Consider the following 17560-nt stretch of genomic DNA (forward strand, 5'->3'; position numbering starts at 1 on the left):
ATGGAGTTCCACAGGGTTCAGTGCTAGGACCAATTCTACATGCTTCCCTTAGGCAGCATCATTGGAAGACATAGCATACATTTACACTGCTATGCTGATGACACCCAGCTCCATCTGTCCATGAAGCCAGATAACACACACCAATGAGTTAAACTGCAGGAATGTCTTAAAGACATAAAGACCTGGATGGCCGCTAACTTTCTGCTTCTTATTATGCATTGCATGCACAATCAGAGAGAGCAGATTTCTCCTGTTTTGGCTTCCCTTCATTGGCTTCCTGTTAAATCCAGAATTCAAAATCCTGCTCCTCACATACAAGGTCTTAAATAATCAGGCCCCATCTTATCTTAATGACCTTGTAGCACCATATCACCCTATTAGAGCACTTCGCTCTCACACTGCAGGCCTACTTGTTGTTCCTAGAGTATTTAAAAGTAGAATGGGAGGCAGAGCCTTCAGTTTTCAGGCCCCTCTTCTGTGGAACCAGCTTCCAGTTTGGATTCAGGAGACAGACACTATCTCTACTTTCAAGATTAGGCTTCAAACTTTCCTTTTTGCTAAAGCATATAGTTAGGGCTGGACCAGGTGACCCTGAATCCTCCCTTAGTTATGCTGCAATAGACGTAGGCTGCCGGGGGATTCCCATGATGCATTGGGTTTTTCCTTTCCAGTCACCTTTCTCACTCACTATGTGTTAACAGACCTCTCTGCATTGATGGATTTTTTTCAATTTCTTGATCTTTGTTTCTCAAAGGTTAAAATACAAATATTGATAAATTGTATTTTGTAGTTACGAGAATCTGCAGTCACTATGGGAACAGCAGGAGGAGAAACATCCACCGAGTTAGAGGCCTGAGTTTCACACACAGACCAGCAGGTTGTGATGCCATAGAGCCTGTGGTCATGTGATCACACTTCAATGAGCTGTATTTAAACATTATAGTGATGAAACCAGGACAGCAGGCAAACACCACCGGGACGTCCTCTTGATTAATTTTCACACACACACACACACACACTTAACACCCCGTTTAACTACAGATCTGATGACGATGGGAAATGGAGTTCTCACACACACACATGCAGCATGCAGCGGTTCCCACAGCTGGAGTCAGATGCACTCGGTCCCTCAAACTCATCGCGTTGCGTTCACAGTGCCGCTCAGCAGAGGTGAGGACTTCAGGCCTCTGGGGCTTGATGATGGCGATGATGATGGTGATGGTGGTGACAGCTGGAGCGGTGTGAACCGTCGCCGTGATATTCATCGGTATTTACACATGTCATTTAAACAGGATCCAGCTGTGGTGATGTCACTGCATCTGACATCTGGATGGATCCATGAACCTGAAACCTGCCCACAGCTACACATTTTACCCTCCACCTCACACAGACGGCCATTACACTCACTCAAACTTCACCTCAGTTACCACACAATTGGCCTGGCCGGAGGCCCCGCCCCCTGGCCTGTGGAGCCAATGGCGTGCTAACGAGGGCTATAAAATGAAGGTGTCCTACCATCATCCTCTGCCTGTGCCTCTTGGCTTTCCGTACGTTGTTGATGAATCGTCGTCCCATCTTCTTGGCGTACCACACGGACACGAACATCACTTCCTGTCTCTCTCCTCAGCAAGCGGTTACATAAAGAGCGGCGGTGTAGAGACGGATGAATAATTAACCAAGAAGAAGGAGAGAGGAGGAAGGTCGCGCTCAGCACAAACCCGCTAACCCTGCGAGGCGTCGGATCCCGTTAACGGAGCGCAGAGACATGACCGACAGCTCACAGAGAGCGAGCGAGCATCCTGCTCCTGATGGAGAGAAATGAGACGGAGGGACGAGCAAGGAAAACTGAAGAGAGAGAGAGGCTGTTCATCACTCCTCCGCGCTCTCTCTCTCCTCGCTCGACCCTCCTCATGCTTCACTGCACACCTCTCTCTCTCTCTCTCTGTGCGTCTGTGTCTCTCTACCACCACCGCCCCTCGCTCTCTGAAGGAATCCCCTCCCCTCTGTGATGTCACCATCGCCGAGAGAGAGAGAGAGAGAGATAAAAGATGAAGATGAAGAGGAGGAGGGGGGCATAGAGAAATTGGGGGGGGGGGTAATTCAGCAAACACACACACATACTCAGGCTAATGCTGTTGCCATGGCAACACCACCCCCACATCCCCTTCTTCTCATCTCTCCCTTTTCTGCCATTCTTGCCGTTGCCATGGTGACGAGCGACAGAGAGAGAGAGAGAGAAGCAGAGCATCAGATTCAGAGTGGGCACGAGCGGCCCACACTGTGTGTGTGTGTGTGTCAGTAATTAAGCAAGGAGAGGTCCCTGTGGCTGTGGGCCTGACCCCCACCACCTCACTCTCTCTCTGTGAATATTAATGATGGGGTAAATGAGGGACGGGGGACTGGGGCTGACCTCACCTGCTGCCTGTGACATCACAGCGACCCCAGTGCACAGATCTGACCTGGGAACAGCTCTTTGGAAGTGTTTCAACAGCGAAGCTCTGATCAGAGACCTGAGGATGTGACAGGACCTCCCACAGACCTCCTCACATCTCCTCACACCTCCACAGAGCTCCACAGAGCTCCTTGAGAGCCCTCCAACCTTTTGGAGCCTCTCTGTGGTGAGCCCCTGCACTCTTTTTTCGAGCTTCAAAGGACCTTTAAGTTCAGACCCTCAAAACCTGATAAAACTGCTTAAACCCTGTTAAGCATCATCCAGCACGTCCTCTGACACACAACGGTCCTCCTAAACACCTGGAATCTCTCATCAGTGATCCCAGGACCCTAAAACCTTCAGATCAAACCCCAGACATCACTGGAACATCTTCAGAGACCTGAGGACACGTGAAACACCTCAGAGTCCCCACAGAGACCCTCACCTGCCCCTAACAAGCTCCTCCAGGACCTAAAACCTGGACAAGGACCTCTGAGCACAGTCACTCTGACCCCCTCCAGCCTCCTCAAGGACCTTTCCAGGGATTCTGACCGTGTGACATCAGGATGAGTCAGCTCCACAGGCTGTGACCCCGTCACTCTGCTGCTGATGGTGTTCTATTATTACACTTGTACCGAGCTACATCACAGCGCCACACACCACACGCTTGCACAGTCACAGCTGCAGGCGGGCTGATGCTGCCCCCTGTTGGTCAGATGAAGAACTGCATCCACACTCACACAAAACCAGAAACAATGAATTAAATATTCATTTACATGAGTTATCATTTGTGTCATATTCGTAGATCTGGAATTATTTGTGCAGAGCAATTTATTTTAGCTTGTCAGAAAAAACCTGACCAATGAAAAAACTGACACAACTGATATTAGATGGTTAAAACACACTAAACACTGTGTGTATTTGAGTGTGTGTGTACGTACTGTGATTGCAGCGGGGTGTGTGTATCCGTCCAGGTGTGCGTGGCTCAGCTCAACGCTGCGTCCTTGGGTCATGTGACCGGGGCTGGGATCAATAGGTGGAGTCTCATCGTCTTGGTAACGGTACTTCTGCAGTGAAACAGATCGGGGTTAGCATTAGCTGTTAGCATGAGGACCCTGTCCCCACAGCTGAGACACCTCCACTGTCCCTGTTCCTGGACCTCCTCAGGGAGCTCCGACACATCACCAGGACTCCCTGCAGTCCATCTGAGGAACAGGGAGGAACTCCAAACTCCAGGAGAACTCCTGAAACCTCCTCTAACCCTGTTTCTATCTGCTCAGGCCGCCTCGCAAACACTTGGAGGCCCTCTGGAACCTCCTCAACAACCCCTGAAAGCCCACAGGGCTCCATCAGCCTCCACACGGAGCTCTGTGGGCTTCTGTGGATCATCCAGACCCCCTGAGGAGCTCTGACACCATCCTCATAATCCTGTTAAACAGGTTTACCAATGCATCGATCACACAGGTCGTCTGTCATAGATCATTATGTTTGTGTTTATTAACTCTTCATTACCATGATGTCACCATCGATGAGGGGTTACATCAATGACTCATCCTGACATCAAACATCTATAATCCACAAAATAGCAATAACATTAATTATTCATGTCTAACCTCCTCCAGATCCCAGATCAGAGTCTGGCATGGGAGGTCAGAGAAGAAGGAAAGGAAGGAAGGGAAGGAAGGGAGGCGTTTAAGGAGCGAAGGGAAGCATTCGGCAGAGAGCGAGGAAACGAGGTAGCTGTTGGGAAAGCAGAGAATGAGAGGCAGAGATGATGCGGTTGCCATAGTAACAAGAAGACCCTTGAGAGCCTCCGTTGCCTGGCAGCTGACATCACCAAACGGAGGGGGAGGAGCCATGTTCGATTCATAAAGATGGAGACAGACACACGGAGCGGCGGCGCAGCATTTGTAACCTGCTCTCACCCATCAGCCTCGGCGGCGCCATGCTCACCTGTCTGTGTGTCTGTGGGTTTAACATTTCAGATCATCACTGTGTGAAGTGTGTGAAGCTCAAAGGACTCTAATTAAAGGCAGGAAGTGGTGACCCCTGACCTCAGGCGAGCTGACACGATGATGTGAGCGGCGGTGATTTAACGTCTGGTTAAAGCGCTGACGAGCTGCTGTGTTTACACACCTGTGACTGACAGGTGACCCACGGGCCTGCAGGAGGCGCCACAACACACACACAGATAAAGACTCAAAGCCAGCTGGACTCCTTCAGACCGTCTACTGACAACTAAACAGGAAACAAACTGCATGCACGTCATGTGACCACATTCACACCTGAAAATCACCAGACAGGTACTAATAAAAGCAGCAGATCCTGATGGTACAGACACACCTGGGTGACACTTTATAAGTGAAGGAACAAAACTACTGTCATCATTTTCAGACGAATGTGACCTCATGATGACGGTGGAAACTTTTTTAAACACGATTCATTTCTAATCAAACAGACTGAAACTGTTTACTAACAGGGGACTTACGCCCTTAGTCGTGTTATAGAGTAGAACCAACAGCTGCACCTGCTGGACTACATGAGGGCTGTAACAGAAGAACCAGTGGTGAGCTCCAGCTCCAGTAAAACCAGTGAAAAACACTTTATTTTGATGCCGCTCAGAGCTCTGCAGCTGTGTGGTCTCCAGTAAAAACTGCCCGACTGGATGAAACCTTTGCTGTTTCTAAAAACAGACGGACCTGAGCCATCGTCAGTCCTTCAGAGGCAGAAGAGAACCTCATTAAACCACTGAGATGGACACAAAAACAGCCGCTCAAGCCTCGAGGATAATGTGTTTGTTAAACCGTGTTTCCCTGTGTTATGGGCATAGTTTTCAGCTCGCCACAATAAAGGTTCATCTTCAGTTTAATACCTCCATCATCCTGAACAGAGATGGGCAGTAACGCGTTACAAGTAACGCGTTACTGCCCATCTCTTTTTTCAAGTAACGAGTAAAGTAAGGGATTACTATCGCAAAAACAGTAATTAGATTACCGTTACTTTCCCGTAGGAACGCTGCGTTACTGCGTAACTAAAATTGTGATTTTTTTGCGAGAATGTCTGATGACAGTGACGTAAGCGAGTGCGACGTTCGTGACAACAGCTGTGTGCAGATCAACAGTGGATCATATATCGAGTGCGGGAGAGAGTATGAGCGTGCAGCGTTTAAAGCGTGGAAGTACTGACCTTACTTTGAGTTTGATTCCATAAAAAGTGACAAAAACATTAGTGTCCGCTGTGCGTGGGAAGAAAACTTCTTTTTACAGCGAAAAAAACCCTAAACTTCCAAGCAAGCACCGAGTAGCTACGAGGTAATGGGAAACTCACAGAGAAACTCGCGGATTCTTCCACTGACCGCTGCGGCTCACCTGCACCAGGGTAAACCTCCGCCTGCCCCACTCCTGCTTTACAGGTGAAAATAGAGCAACAGGACCGCTAGTCTGTGACTTTATTTATTTTCTGCTGTGTTTTACTTGCATCTATTTGAAAGACTGAGTGTAAACACACACAAAAAAATTATTTTATGTGCTGGAATGTGCAGAAAATAGGTTTAAATGTTAAACTAATTTCTTCCAGTCAGAGAATGTTGCAGATAATTAAATTTTTGCTTGATGCATAAAGTTAAAAGATTAAAACTAATAAAACAAGTTTTAAAAAGAGACTTTTCCATCTGATTACATTTTGTATGATGGATTATGCAGAAAAAGTAGAATTGGGCTGAAAGATCTATCACTTCATCACCTATTCAGGTTGTAAATCGTGTTTTTAAAAAGTAACTAAGTAATTAATTACTTTTGAAAATAAGTAATCAGTAAAGTAATGGGATTACTTTTGGGGGGAAGTAATCAGTAATTAGTTACTGATTACTTTTTTCAAGTAACTTGACCAACACTGATCCTGAAAGCCTGTATTTCCACGGTGTCCACGTCACCATGACATCATGAGGTCATGTGTCAGCAGCATGTTCCAGTAGTACCTAATCCGGGGCTCTAGACTAACTTGTTGCCATGGTTGCACTGGTGCGCCTAACTTTTTTTATTAGGTGCACCAGCACCACAGTTAGGCGCACCCAAATGTTTCAACCGCAGTGCCTAACACTTTACACGTTCACTTTTTAAAAATGACCGTCCATACAGACAATATTGATTTGTAAATGATTACCTATCAGTCTTGTCAACACAAAGTTCTTTATTTGGAGCACATTTCTACAAAAAAGATAAGTTACCGTATTTTTTGGATTTTAAGGCGCATTAAGACGCAAGTCAGACTTTACTTGAAATCCGCTTCATAAGGATGTCTCTTATCAGGAGCCATTTTGGGCTCCTTATACACACACAATACGGTAATATTGCGTTGAAGCACAGTACGTATCACTCCGCGAGGCTCCAGACTACGGTAGCCGTAATGCTCCGACAATCTATGCAGCCGTGCAGCTTCATAGGTTACCAAAGTCGTACTAAAACATTTGTGACAGATTTTTGAACGCCATGTACCACATGAAATCAGTTCGAGCTCAGTAAACACAACCAGAATTCATACATAAGGCGCACTTTTGAGAAAATTAAAGAATTTTAGGTGCGCCTTATAGTCCAAAAAATACGGTACTGATGAAGTTCTTGTGCTTAAACTGCTTCACTGAGCTGAAATTTAAACTTAAAACATCTCAAGATATATTAAATAAAAACAAAATCTGAGTTAAAAATGCCTCGGAGGCTTCAAACTGAACATCTGAACATCTTACTTGTGCATGGGAACCTGAAAGGTCCCGCCCCATCTCTGATGGGATTAGATCACGACATCGACGAAATGTGTATCTATTGTTGACCACACAGAGACTTTCAGAGTTGCTTTTTTTTTCCTCAAACGGCTGGTGGATTTTTTTCAGTCGCACCTTTGAGAAATTAGGTCTCATTTGCGACCAAATGGGTTGCACTCTAGAGCCATGACATACTCTGATAGTCAATTCTTTTCCATTACAATCGAGTACCACCTGCAGTGGTATGCAATCTGTTGACGTCACATTTCCAGATCACCTCAGGTCACTTTGGAACCCCGGCATAGCGGGCACTAAAAACGTACCTGGTACCAGGAGCTACCACTAATGGAAAACCCTGAAAACCATGGCGAACTTCCAGAGTTGGTGCTAATGAAAAAGAGTCTTTATCGTCTTAAAGACTGGAACCAGTTCAGCTCATGCAAACATACACGTGTAGAAGAACCAGCAAAGCATTTAACTCTTTAACGTGCTGCAGGAATCAGTCCGGTCTGAGCCAGTTCTCACATGATGTCACTGGACTGGATTGGTCCATTCAAACAAACTGCTGCCCAATGAGGAGTGAGCACAGCAAAAGACTCTGTTTGAATACACAAGACCTCAGTGTGTGTGTGTGTGTGGGTCCATTAGCAGCACTGATGCAGCTAAAGATAGACAAAGCTATTTCTGATCCAACACATCCATCTCTGTGAGCAGGAAATAGAAGAATATTCCAGCAGTGATGGAGGAGAGGAAACAGGAAGTATCAGAGAACAGGGGGATGAATGTGCCTTTAAAATGATTAATACTCTTTAATAGGATGCCAACATTATTGTTATAAACCAACAACGACTGTCAAGAGTTACTGCAGAGGACGAACACAAAGAACAGAGTGAGAAAGCAAACATCAGCCCAGACCAAACACAGTGCAGCTACATTCCTCTTCATGGCCTCCTACAGGCCTCCATCCTTAAGCACATTTTGCTCCATCTGTTGCTCCAAGAACACAAACGTTACTCACACTGACTTCTCACGTTGATGAAACACAGTTTGTGCTGCATGTTTGGGCTGACTCCCTCACAGATCTGTGTTACCCAGGATCATAAACCAGTCCACGTTGCTGGTCCTGAGTGTGTTCAGGCCCACGGTCAGAAACACGTGTTCATGTGTGACATGGTTTCCTCTCCGAGCTGCAGTCAAACATCGACGCTTTCTGTCACTCACAGAGTGTTTTAGGCTTGAACCCAGTGACCAGCACCGGCCTGGATGTGCCTGTAAGGACGACACCACAGCACTGCCCCAGTGTTTCCTGTTACAGCCGGTATCCTGTTGCTGGGATAAAGCCTCTGTAACACATCCCAGGAGCCAACGTGATAGTCAAATCAAGTGTTTTATGTATCAGTGTGAACGGCTGTGTTCAGAACAGGTGAGTTTCTCCACAGGTGAGTCTGGACAGTATTTGTAATGCATGAAAATATCACAGAGCTGGTGTGTGAAGAGCTGCTGACTGGATCAAATTTACACTCTTAGTCATTAAACTCACTGAGCACTGTGTCACTCTGTCACTGACATCATTTCACACTTCTGTGATGAACAAAGTAAATGATAATTGCACTGTGGTACACTACAGAGTAACGACATGACTGAGATGCACTGTAACACGACAGCCGGTCTCAGACATGAACCTCCAATCACAGCTCTGATCCACACAGACTGAGACAAGTGTTCTCTGTGTTTCCACCAGCTCATTTACATCTCTTCATATTTATGATATGTGTCCACTAACGGTCTTCCTTCCTCCACCTGACAGCATCCTCTCCACCATGGAGCAGCTCAGGATCAGAAATAGGCCAGAAAATTGAAAAACATCCCACAGCTTTGTTGCATTCCTGCTGTTTCTCCTCTAACTGCTGCTGTTTGAGCTGAAATGCTCCTGACTGCTCGTGCTCCATCTGTCACACCTGCACGTCTGTCACACCTGCACATCTGTCACGCCTTCACACCTGCACACCTGCACACCCTTGGTGAATCATTGCTCTACCATCAATCACATGATCTCGTGCTGGGGAGGTTGGATGATGCCTCTAAGATTATTAGGACCCTCCACAGACGTGACCTCGTCCTCACAGTCACAGTCGTACCCACACGTGTGGTTACTGCACAACTCTGAGACCAAGTTTCCACGCTAATGATGCCACTCAGGTTCATCCTGTGATACAACAGGTGATCACCCTGAACCGTCCCATGGCGCCAACAGTGTCTCTAACACTCGGTACTTTCCTTCAGTTTCCTGTAACGAGCGCGCCGCCGAGCGCCACAGGTCAGGGTGACAGTGCAGTTTAACACACGACCTGTTGCAGCCCGCCAACACGTCCTGAACCGAGCTTCAGTTTGGAGGGAAACATGACCGTCTCCGTGACAACAAGCACATGTGAGCCTCGACATGTGACGCGCCGATTCCACATGTGCTCAGCATCCAGCGCACGGCCCTCCTGCTCACAGCTGGCTGCGGCTAGCACCAGCTAACATACGTGCTAATGTGGCTATGCTAACACACACACACACACACACACACGCACATACGGGGGCAGAAAGAGCGAGAGAGAGAGCGAGAGACAGTGGTGTTGAATGAAAACATGAAATCTGAAAACACACAAACACACACACACAACACTGGCTTTGATGCTTCATGAGGACACACGCGAGGACATGTATGTGTGTCCTCATAAACCGTGTGTGTGTGTGTGTGTGTGTGTGTGTTGTGGCGGATGCGTGCGGGCGGTCTGCTCTTACCTTGGTGGTGACAATGCAGAGGCAGTCCATATCCACACACACACACACACTCACACACACACATTTCCACACACACTCATACACTCATGCTCGCTCTCCCTCTCTCTCTCTCCTCGTTCTTCTGTCTATCCTCCCTCGCTCGCCCGCTCTCTCAGCTCCTCTATCCTCCGTCTGACAGCACTGAGCGAGAGAGAGAGAGAAGGGGGCGAGCGAGCAGTGCAGGAGAGAGCGAGAGATGAAGATGAGGAAGACTGGGGTGTGTGTGTGTGTGTGTGTGTGTGTGTGTGTGTGTGTGTGTGTGTGTGTGTGTGTGCGTGCGCACCTTGAGTCACTCGACAGAAAGAAGACATGAAGAGAGAGAGAGCGAGAGAGAGGGTGAGAGACACAGAGGAAGAGTGAGGGGAGGGGGTGGTGGGGGTTGGGCTCCTGTTGCCATGGTGTTATGCAGCTGTTGCCCCGGCAATGCTGCTGCAGCTGTTGCTAAGTAACAGCAACGGGTGTTTCTATGTGGATTATAAGTTGTGTGTGTGTGTGTGTTCGTACCTGTACAGGTGTGTGTGGTTGGTCCGTCGTCTGGTTCTCACACACCGTCAGCTCGTAAAACTCCTGGATGTCTGCGCACACACACACACACACACACACACACACGTCTGAGTGTGTCACCTGCAGTTCCTCTGGTGTCCAGCAGAGGCAGCAGTGAGTCAGTCCTCATGTTAAACATGTTTACAGCTGGATACACAGATGTTTCAGTCTCTGTGGATAATTTAAAGTTTGCATCATTAGGGGCGTGGCCTCTTTGACTGACAGGTAGATGTTGATAGTAGTGACTGTAGCTGCTAGCCATTCGCTAGCTTCACCTGAACTGAACCTCTGTACCGAGTTTGTGCTGTTGGAGCATTAATAACATGAAAAAGTTTAAATCTTTGACTTACGGAGCCAAAGTCATGTAAATGACAGAGAGGCGTCTGAATTTTGAGTAAAAAGATGGAAATGTTCAGATTTTAAAGTAAGACTATGAGAGAAAAAGACATGATGGACAAACAGGCTGTGATTGGCTCACAGGAACAACTAACCAGCAGCGTTTCTTGGCTGTGATTGGTCAGAATATTATAAACAAACAAACAGAAGAAGAAAATGGGCCCATGATCAGCCCTCCCTGTGCAGCAGCGCCCCCTGGTGGGCCGGCCACACAGCGTATTCTGACACTCTAAACTCAGATTAAACCTGAATGCACCATCATGAACCCCCGCCTGTCCCACAGTTAAAGGGTCTTTCTGCTCTGTTTCCGTTAGTCTGGTCTGCTGGTTAGTGTTCAGGCTGAGTTAGTGCAACCTCACAGAGCCAATCAGATCGCTCAGAGACCCTGCAGGCTCGCATAAAGTGAAACAGTCCTTTAAAAACGGCTCTGCCATTAACCCATCACAGAAACGTCGTCCTCTGAACCTTCATCACATCACAACGGCTGCATGAACAGGTGAGCTCTCACCTGCAGCAGCCAATCAGAGCACAGAGTCCTGTGGTGACTCAGTAAACCCCGACCGTCTCAGCCAATCACTTCACTAAGACCAGATTAACACAGGCTGAGCAGGCAGTTCTCTGTAAGAGTAATCTATTACTCTGAAGGAGTAATCTGTTACTGCAGTGTGTGAGAACACCACCAGTGTATGAATGGATGCAACATTGACTTCATGTTTTTATTATTATTGATGGAAACATAAACACCACAGACTCACAGTCTGATGAAAACAGCATCATAACTGTGATTTTAAATAATCACGTTAATTATGAAACAGGATTTCATGATAAAACAACTAAAAACCTCAAATCACAATATTCTACAAAAAGATCAGAAAAAATCTCGTTCAGATGACTGAGAACCATTAAAACTCTCACAATTATAATAAATAAATAAATAAATGGTCCAAAAACTAGTGATGAATTCAAAGAACATATTTCTGGGAAAACATCCCCAAAATATGAAATAAGCATCAGGAAAAATCTCATTAAAACGTTTTATTATAACTGAAAAATATGGATGAAGGAGTCAAATATGAAGTGAATTATAAACTGTTTCTAAATGTTCTACAATTATTATAAATGATAAATATAACGAACACACACATCTGTGACTCGCTATAGGAGAATAAGCTCGTTATGTTGATGTTATGTTTCTAAGAATACAATTACAGAAAACTGCAGAAAAATAATTATTTCTGAAAAATCCAAACGCCTGAAACACGCTCTGAAAGTTTTCTAAAAAGCTGAATAATTACATTTTATTGTGAGGAAACAAAGGTTAAATATTCATACTTAATGAGAGAACAGCTCATTACAGTAATCTAAAGTAATAACTAAATAATAATCATTCTAAATGAAGTTAAATATGTCTTAAATTATAAACTGTCAGGAAACAAGAGTATTAAAATGTTCCCAAAATAACCTGAGAGTTAAATTTTAGAAAAAAGTATTTATAAATATGCAGCAAGTACTGGAAAGAGTCCTGGTATATTAAATATATACACAGTAACACAAACCTGATAGGCCGACACAGAAGCAGGTGATTACAGGTGAAACTCTCTGATGTTTCTGTATCCTCACCTGTAACCAGCTGAGTCAGTGACGTGATCATGTGACCTCTCTGAGCGTCTGTCATGAGCTCAGCCGATCATCAGGATCACTTTACTTAGAGCTGACGAAGCTCCGCCCCCTCCTGCTCTGATCCTGAAGCAGCGCCACCATCAGGTCACACTGAGAGTCACACCTGTGACATCTGTGTGTGTGTGTGTGTGTGTCAGTGTGTGTGTTCCTGTCTAGCTATCTTTGTGAGGACCAAAATGTGCATTGTGAGGAGACACACGCACAACGGTCCTCGCAAGTTTGAAGGCATTTAAAGGCATTTTTGAGGCTCGAAATGTGGTTTTGGTGTCAAGGTTACAATTAGGTTATGATCAGGTTTAGGGTCAGGGTTAGACATTCATTTTTAAGGGTTAGGGTTAGGGGCTAGGGCAGGGGTCAGCAACCTTTAACACCCAAAGAGCAATTTGGACGCGATTTCCACGCAAAAGAAAACTCTGGGAGCCACAAATACTTTTTAACATCTAAAATGAAGATAACACTGTATATATTGGTTTTTTACCTTTATGCTTTGTGTGAACAACTAAAGTAAGTAAGTAAAGTTTATTTATTAAGCGCTTTTCACAGACAGGCAGTCACAAAGCGCTGTACACAGATATTAAAATAAACAATACAATCAACAGACATTATACACAATGTAAAAGATCAAATGTAAAGAATGTAAAGAATATAAAATACGTAGATCAACAAAAGGCTTGTTTGAACAGAAAAGTTCTAACTTTTTAACTTTTAACTATAACCAAAGCAAAGACACCCAGCTGAACTAAAATGATCCAGCAAACAAAACCTGTTGTGAGCCATCCTCATATCTCCTTTGGGCTTTTGGAGCCTTGACCTGACTTTTAAAAAATGATTGGAAAAAAAGCTCTATGCTGCTAAAAAAAAATGGATATTTGCAAAATTCTGCCTAAATATGTATTTACCAGGTTAATGTGTGTGGCGGGGCGTGGTCTGCAGCGCCGCTGCAGGGGAGGCGGACGCACCTGAGCGGCACCCGCAATCAGGCCTCGCCGCCTTGAAGTCTGCGCTCTCCATGCTGTTGTGTTGGTGAGTGTCGGGCTGTGAGCTGCAAAGCTACAGCCGGCGTTATACGTACAGCAACCGTGTGTGTGTTCCTGTGTGTGTGTGTGTGTGTTATCGTGTGTGTGTGTTACTGTGACAGTGTGTGTGTGTTGTTACCCAGCAGGGCCTGGAACAGGTCACTCTGGAAGATGTTGAGCAGCTTCTCTGCTCGACCTTTGACCCCGTCAGCGGCTCCAGCCTGACAGGCCTCCATCACCTGCAGAGCGCGCTCAGTATCTGAGGAGACACCACAGCACACGCTTTACTGGACTCTACTGGACTCCACTGGACTCTACTGTGGTACAAACCCTGTTCTGAGTCATGTAAGCAGTAGGTGACACAGTGAGCTGTCAGGACTGTCCATCATGGTCATGGACCACATACATCATGTCTGTGTCTCTGGGAGCAGCTGAGCTGTGGGACCCTGGACTCCAGCAGACACACCTGTGTGTGTTACTGTGTCTGTACAGGTCACAGAGGTCACAGAGGTCATGTTTGGCCTTTTTTCCAGTAAAGGTAACTGAGACCCACAGCCTGGTCACACTTTGAAGGTGTAAAGAAGCTCAGACGTCTCCAGGAAACATGTGGAAGAGCACTTTAACAGTCGGGATACCAGGGGCACGAGGACACCTGTACACATGAGGAGCCCCGCCCCCACACTGCACACCTGTGTGTCCCAGTGCAGAACACACAGACGTGCTCACATGCTGCTGCTGTGACACAGGTCGGACCTCTCACACTACCAGCATCAACAACAGCTGTGTGACATCTGGAAACACTGAGTACAAATGAAGTGTGAAAGAAAATCCAAAAAAGGATAAAAATATATTCAGATGGAAATGAATGAAATCCTCGTTATTATTAATCAAACTGTCTGAATAAATCATTACATTTCCAGGAAACATCAGTAAAGAGAAACCAAAATAGAACAATCTTAATGTGTTTGCTGTAATAACAAACCTCTGCCCAGAGATCAGCTCTCACGGCTCACCATGAAAGGAACCTGAACATGAACCAATACTGCTACATCGATCGGCTCCATCACCTCGTGGGGGTGGGGGGCTGTGGTGCTGTCCTGCTGGCCATTGCTGGGTACGTGGGTTCCCTTGGGGTAGGTTTCTTGTGCGGTTTGGCGTGGGGGCTGTGATCCTGACCTGGATGGGGCTTTTGTGGCTCTTGGGTGGTGTTCCCTTGGTTACCGGCCTGGCAGCCTGCCCCTGGGTTCTTGGGGTGCTCCACCTCCGGGCTGGGGTCCTGGTTGATGTGTCGCTGAGGTTGTGGGTGGGTGCATCCTGGCGCAGGGGGCCTTTGGTGCATTGGTGGAACTGGGGGCCTCTTCAGCTGGTGGGGAGGTTGTTACCATCCTTTGCAGGGCGTCTCTGCTGTTGAGGAGTCCACTCCGCAGGTGGGGGAGGAGCTCAGCCTGGGTGTCTTGCTTCTTATGTAGTCTGGGATTTGGGTAAAGTTTGGGGTGGGTGTAGTTTTTCCTCTGTGGTGAGGTCAGGTGGACCTCTGTGGAAGGGGCGGCCCCTCCAGGGAGGGAGTACTTTCCCACCCCCCAATCCTTTCCTCCCCATCCCCATCTGTCTCCCTCCTCCCTCTCCATCACACCCCCACGCATGCAGGGCCTGGGGGTCTGGAGGAGGGACGGCCACACCTGCCTGATCCATGAAGCTCAGATCAGCTGTGTCTGCTGTGTGTGAACATCTGTCCACATGTGCAGAGCGCTGTGGCTGAGTCGGGGTAGGTGTTGTTCCTGCTCTGTCCCTCACAGATGAAGCAGCTGTTGGAGTCTCTCTCACACCGACCTGCAGCAGGGACACTTCCAGGAAAAGCCTCCAGCCCAGGACCTGATCCCCGAGTGTCTGTCAGAGGAAAGGAGGAACTCTACTTCTGACTGACTACCAAAATAAAAGTTTAGAGTCAGGTGGAGCTCCCTGTGTCCTCCACACTGTCTGAGATGGCTGTGAGGTCATCATGAGACACACCCACCTCCATCAGCTGTGCACAATGCAGGTCCACTAAGACTTAGAGAACAGCTTCCACACCCACTCACACACCCAGTCATGTATGGACCCAATCAGCATCAAACCTGAGAGAACCTCAGATGGAGGAGGGGTGGAGTCAGAAACCAGCTGCAGCTGCTCCACCCACTGTGCAGGAGCAGGTCTCCTCCATCTTTGGTAGGCTAACCAGACTGAGCTCTGTACACAGAGCTCTGTATGAGCAGATCATGTGACAGCAGGCCTGACGCTCACCTGTGAGCCCGTCACCTGTTCATGCAGACTGAGGTTTAATCATGTGTGTTGGAGTCCGTCGGGTCATGAGGACAGCAGACCTCCCCCTGCCTCCTCAGCTCCTCTGAGGGGTTTACAAACCGTAACCCAGAGTGATGACCCGCCTCCTCCCAGCAGGACACACCTGACACTCCTCCAACAGGTGGTGTCCTCAGCCTCCTCAGAGCTCCATCCCTGAGGATCCTGTCAGCTCCTGCACTCACAGAAACCATGAAACCTGCTTCGGCCCTGAGCTCTGATCAGCTGGTCCGTCCGTCCGTCAGCCTTAAATAAAGTTTCACTTTGAATCCAGCAGCTCGTGTCAGGAGCTCAGGTCACATGATGCCCAGGCTTCCTGTATGACCCACTCTGAGGTCAGACCAGGAAAACCAGTCAAAACAAGATGAACCCCAGTGTAACCATGGTGACTTACAGAGGTCAAAGGTCACGCAGACAGTAGATTTTTATATATACCAGTGAGGAGAACAGGAAGTGAAAGACAAGAAGAAGTAGAAGAAGAGGCTGAGGACGAACCACAGGAGTGAAACCACACACACCTAAAACAAAACAAACAAACAAAAACAAACAAACAAACAAACAAAAACAAACAAACAAACACACAAACAAACAGAACGCTGATGTGGAAAAAGCGTCTCACCTTCTCTCTTCAGCGGCATGTCGTCTCTCTGATCCTCACTAATCCTCTTTGGAGATTTTACACTTGCAGTGCACTCTGGGTAACAGAGTCCTAATCCCTCTTTACTGAGGCCCCGCCCATCTCCAGTTCACAGGATTGGACGATGCTGTCGGTCTCAGTGAGAGCCACCGTGGTTTAAACTGAGCTGATGAAGGAAAACGTTTAAATAAATGTAATTAAGTGTTGAGACGTGTGGGTCAAACTCATGACAGAGACAGACAGACGCATCACTGAGGCGTCGATGCTTCAGCTGAGAAAACTCTACACTAACTCACACGACTGAGATCAGATTTATATGACAGATCAGAGTAAATATTAACGATGAAGTCAAAACTGATGAAAGCAAAAAGTCTCAGATTAGATATGGGTCAGGTGACACTTTGAATTCTTTGAGGTGTGAATATAGATGATCATTAAAGTGTCACGTCTGTTATCACACGTTCTGAAAATAAGAATTATGTCATTATTGCTGAGCTCTGAGCAGCTTTATAGTGACAAATAAAATGAAATAAATACACTCTTTATTTTTATTTGAAGGGTTAAAATGAAGCAGGTTGTTTCAGCATGTCAGACTAACAGAGATCAGACTGAAGTGTGTTAAACAGAGTAGCCTTGTTACTCTGTAACTGTAACAGTTAATTAAAAGAGCATAATAATGAATTTCCTCAATCATTGATGCACTTTATGAATAGCTGGAGCCACCTGGTGGACAAATACTACAACTGCACTGTTCATGTTCCCCATTGCTGCACAGTACATGCCTCAGCAAATACCTTCTTTATTAGCCTTGTCTCTTGCTTTCTTGTGGTCAGTCTTTCTTCTGTATTCATTGAGAGACTCGAATGCTAATCCAAAAAAAAAAAAATTAATTAAAAAAATTTAAAAATCCCATGTTGGAGGTGGGTGGGCATGAG

The 17560-nt window shown here is 46.6% G+C and overlaps 1 protein-coding gene across 3 annotated transcripts in view; it reads right to left on the reverse strand.

The window, feature by feature from the left end:
- Nucleotides 1–16639, reverse strand: part of dlg4b (discs, large homolog 4b (Drosophila)) — a 42703-nt gene extending 26064 nt beyond the window's left edge. The window contains exons 1-4 of one of the 3 annotated variants that reach the window (XM_084922924.1): nucleotides 16608–16639; nucleotides 13791–13910; nucleotides 10521–10591; nucleotides 3373–3498 (exon numbers count right to left, since the gene is read on the reverse strand). In XM_084922924.1, the coding sequence (XP_084779050.1) occupies nucleotides 3373–3498; nucleotides 10521–10591; nucleotides 13791–13910; nucleotides 16608–16626 (336 nt within the window). In that variant the 5' untranslated portion in view covers nucleotides 16627–16639. Of the gene's footprint in view, nucleotides 1–1515; nucleotides 1901–3372; nucleotides 3499–9977; nucleotides 10272–10520; nucleotides 10592–13790; nucleotides 13911–16607 lie in introns of those variants that run through there. The other 2 variants (XM_084922925.1, XM_084922926.1) reach the window with 2 other exon arrangements.
- Between the last annotated feature and the right edge of the window lie 921 nt (nucleotides 16640–17560).

The sequence above is a fragment of the Perissodus microlepis genome, chromosome 3, assembly GCF_051167445.1.
Source record: "Perissodus microlepis isolate ML-2025 ecotype Zambia chromosome 3, ASM5116744v1, whole genome shotgun sequence".
Taxonomy (NCBI): Eukaryota; Metazoa; Chordata; class Actinopteri; order Cichliformes; family Cichlidae; genus Perissodus; species Perissodus microlepis.